Here is a 3,811-nt window from a genome sequence, read left to right as displayed (position 1 = left end):
TCATCTTCCCAAATTTAAAAATTAGTTAAAATCACAATCCATATTCAATAATAATTGCCCTTAAAAATGGCAAACACATCTAGCTGAGGCGAAACTACCTGCCAATTTTCCATCTCTATTATTATGAAAATAAAAAAAATAAAGAGTAAAATATTTACAAAATAAAAAAAACATTTCCCAAAAATAAATAATTAAAAAATTTATAAAGAGCGAAGTGCGGAGGGTGCCACGTAAGAAAGCGGGAATCGTGAAGCTATCAAAGTCACCGTGCGACGATCGCAAAGCTTTTTATAACTTTTTTAATGTTTATCTTCTTCGTCTCATTGTTTTATACTAAAGTGTTACAATTTGTCTCTATATATAAAGCAGAGCCGGATAGCTTCTCTGTTCTCCCATCTCTTCTCCCCAAACTCTCTTTTCATTCTAGCATTTTCTTAAAGCCTTAAACTCTTATTCCTTCTCAACTCAACCTTCTTTATTGGATCCCTTATCTTATTCTTTCTCTATCACTCCTTTTTCTTTATATTTCTCTCTTCTGTTTTGGGTTTTTTTCATTGAAGAGTTTACCAGATTCTCCATTCAGAAGAAAAAAGCTCCTCTGTTTATCAAGTTCACGTACAAGAGACTTGTCAACTAGCTGGTATGTTATCCAAACTATCTATGTATAAATATTGTTTTCCTTTTTTCTTCTCTGGGTAAGATTATGCTTTGAAGTTTGGATTGAGGATGTTTATATCCCATAAGTCTCTGTTTCAAAGCTCACCGTTTTCAACTTTTGAAGTTTGTTTCTTTCACTTCCTGTTTTTGGTCATTTTGTTCTTTTTGTTATTGGACACTTGTTACGTAATCAAGTTGCGAAGATTATAATTTTCTGTTGAAGCTTGAGGGTGATTTTCTAGTGTCTTAGTTTGTTTCATCAAATTCCATAGCTTTGGAAGGGATTAAATCTTCAAAAATGTTTCTGCCTTGCTTCTCTTGCCTATCTCTTTCTTTCTTCAAGAATTCGGTAATTTTAAGTCTTTGTGACCTGCAGAAACAGAATATATTTTTGTTTTAATTTTTGGGAGTTAAAGGCTTTGAGAGCTGAGCGGTTTTTGATTTTACGTTTCTTTGAAATCCTCACCCCGTTCAGAAAGTAGCAAAAAGCTGAAGTTGGGTGTTTATCTGTATCAAATTTCTTATCTCTTCTCTCTTGCCTTGCTGTACCAAGTTGGGTCATATAGAATTTAGAAACTCCGGGATCTAGCTTCATGCTTTAAAGAATTTGCTAAAATTGCTGGTAAATCCTCAGTAGGGGAAAGGTGAAGTCCTTATCATCTCAAGGTTTGATGGAATTCGGTTGCATGTAATCGATAATAATAATATTATTTCTGCTGACTGCAGATACGCAGAAACCAAAAGCTTTTCACGATTTGTTTCTGACTTGATTGAATTAACTGGTATTTATTGTATCGCTTTGATCAAATGTTTTTTGGTCTATAGGAAATTTGTTTAGTTGGGAATTAGTACGATTCTGGGAGAACCATAGTAACAATAGTAACTCAAGATCATTCTTTCTTAGGCACGCCAAATTTCGCCTCTTCTTCTAGAAGGCGGTCCTCGATTGGAGACTTCAAACCACATAAAGTATTTTCACAACCATAATACATCTGAGATGGTTGATGATGTAGAAGATGTAGCATGTTTTCTGTGTTGATGATGTAGAAGATGTAGCATGTTTTCTGTGTTGAGATATCCATTCTGGATTGTCAATTTGATATGATAAGGTTAGTTGCGGTGCTTTTGAAGAAATAAATGTTTGTTTTAGGTTCTTAATAATAATAATAACATTTGGGTTAGGTGCCCCGCCATTGGAAGATAAGTATTCATGTAGTTAGAGGTGGTTGAGCACATAAAGTTTTTGATGGTAGCTTTTGTCGAATTTTTTTTCACCATTTTTGAATAGGCGGTAGACCAGTTCTCACCAACCAACGGCTGCGGTTCTCTCTTTCTGAATATACAAGAGAAGTCAATACCATTTGCTGGCCTTAATGGGTCTTTGAGTACAGAGGAGAGGGAAGAGTTGAAGATGATATAGTTTAACGACTTTTCCCTTGTTTTTTCATTCTGTGACGGCCATGGAAATTTGGGAATTATGGTTCGTTGAACTTTCAAGTTTCAACCACTGAATAATGGAGGTTTTAGCAATTTTCCAAAATATATAGGCCTTCTAAGTTTCTGCAAACCTATATGGAGACATCTTAAGAGGCTACACTAGACTTAAATTTTGCTTGAAGATGAAGCTATGGAACTTGTGTTAATTAACCACTAACTTGGGCAGTTGGGAAGGGATCTGTCTTTGTTTTGTTGTTAATCCCTTCAGGAGTGTTTTTGCAAGATAAATCTCCTTTGCAGTCAGGTAGATTAACACTTTGTGAAAAGAATCATTGGTAGCTAGAAAGCTAGTCCATGATAAGGATCTTTGAGTAAACTGATCATTAGATGTATAATACTTCAGTTGCAATGAAGATGTTCATGATTCTAATCTGGTATCTTTTGCATCTATATTACAGATTTTGGCAGCAGATGGCCATTGAGCAGTACTTCGAAGAAGCTGTAGCTCATAACCATTTAAGCGGAGAAGGTAAAACTTCCTTGCAAAAGTGGAAGAGTTCTCCACATCAAGTCACAGATTCTGATGATAATCCCTCAGGTGGTTTTGACTGCAACATCTGCCTAGACTCTGTGCAGGATCCAGTGGTCACGCTATGTGGTCACCTATATTGTTGGCCCTGCATTTACAAATGGCTTCATTTTCAGACCATTTCCACTGAAAACCAAGAGCAGAAACAGCAGCAATGTCCTGTATGCAAAGCTGAAGTCTCACATACCACACTGGTGCCGCTTTATGGCAGGGGCCTGACAACTAAGGCATCAAGAGGCAAGACTCCCCAATTTGATGTAGTCATACCAAAGAGGCCTCTTGCTCCTACTCCTAACACTACCAATAGTTCGCAGTTTGCACAGCAATTACATCACCGCGGCTATTCATATCAACCACAAATGTCCTACCCTCAACATGGCAGTTATCCAGCTTCACCACTTCTTAGTCCTGGTGGCATGACGATCAATGTACTGGATCCAGTGACCCGAATGTTTGGTGAAATGGTGTACACGAGGGTATTTGGGAACTCGATTACAAATTTATATACTTATCCAAATTCATACAATCTTGCTGGGAGCACTAGTCCGAGGATCAGAAGGCACGTAATGCAAGCCGATAAGTCACTCAGCAGAATAAGTTTTTTCCTCTTCTGTTGCATAATCCTCTGTCTTCTTTTGTTCTGATCTGTATTTCTCTGCTTCATTCCCATTTTATACTTGTATAGAAGACAAAAGTTATACAAATTCAGCCGGATGTACTAGTACCTTATGAGATGTTGCATCTCCTGTGCTGCGAAATATCATATATGTAATTATGAGTTCTGTGCACCTTTTGTTCTGATATGGTATGATTTCTGTTTCGAGCTTTAAAATCAATGATCTCGTTGGATAACATATTCAACGAATATGTGTCTTGTACAGTGTGGCCAGCCAAACTTGATTCAGAGCTTAAAATTGCCTATGGAATATTTCGATGACCTTTTGTATTGATGGGCGATCAATAAAAGAGACATTATGCTCCTGCCTTGGATTTTGAAAGTAATCAAGACCACATTACATTCAAAGATCCTAGTTGTCACATTGAAGAAATACGTATCTACCGAAAGGATTCAGGTTTGGAATTGCTAATTAAATTTGATATGAGGTTACTTTACCAACACTCATTAGT

The 3,811-nt window shown here is 36.7% G+C and overlaps 1 protein-coding gene across 1 annotated transcript; it reads left to right on the top strand.

The window, feature by feature from the left end:
- Positions 1-344: 344 nt before the first annotated feature.
- Positions 345-3,471, top strand: RMA1 (RING membrane-anchor 1). Its single transcript, XM_007043520.3, has 2 exons — positions 345-640; positions 2,553-3,471. The coding sequence occupies exon 2, from the start codon at positions 2,566-2,568 to the stop codon at positions 3,325-3,327; it is 762 nt and encodes a 253-aa protein (XP_007043582.1). The 5' UTR covers positions 345-640; positions 2,553-2,565; the 3' UTR covers positions 3,328-3,471.
- Positions 3,472-3,811: the final 340 nt, after the last annotated feature.

Source organism: Theobroma cacao, chromosome 2 (genome assembly GCF_053813885.1).
Source record: "Theobroma cacao isolate CCN51 chromosome 2, ASM5381388v1, whole genome shotgun sequence".
Taxonomy (NCBI): Eukaryota; Viridiplantae; Streptophyta; class Magnoliopsida; order Malvales; family Malvaceae; genus Theobroma; species Theobroma cacao.
The sequence above is the reverse complement of the archived record's forward strand: the minus strand, read 5'-3'. Positions and strand labels throughout refer to the sequence as shown.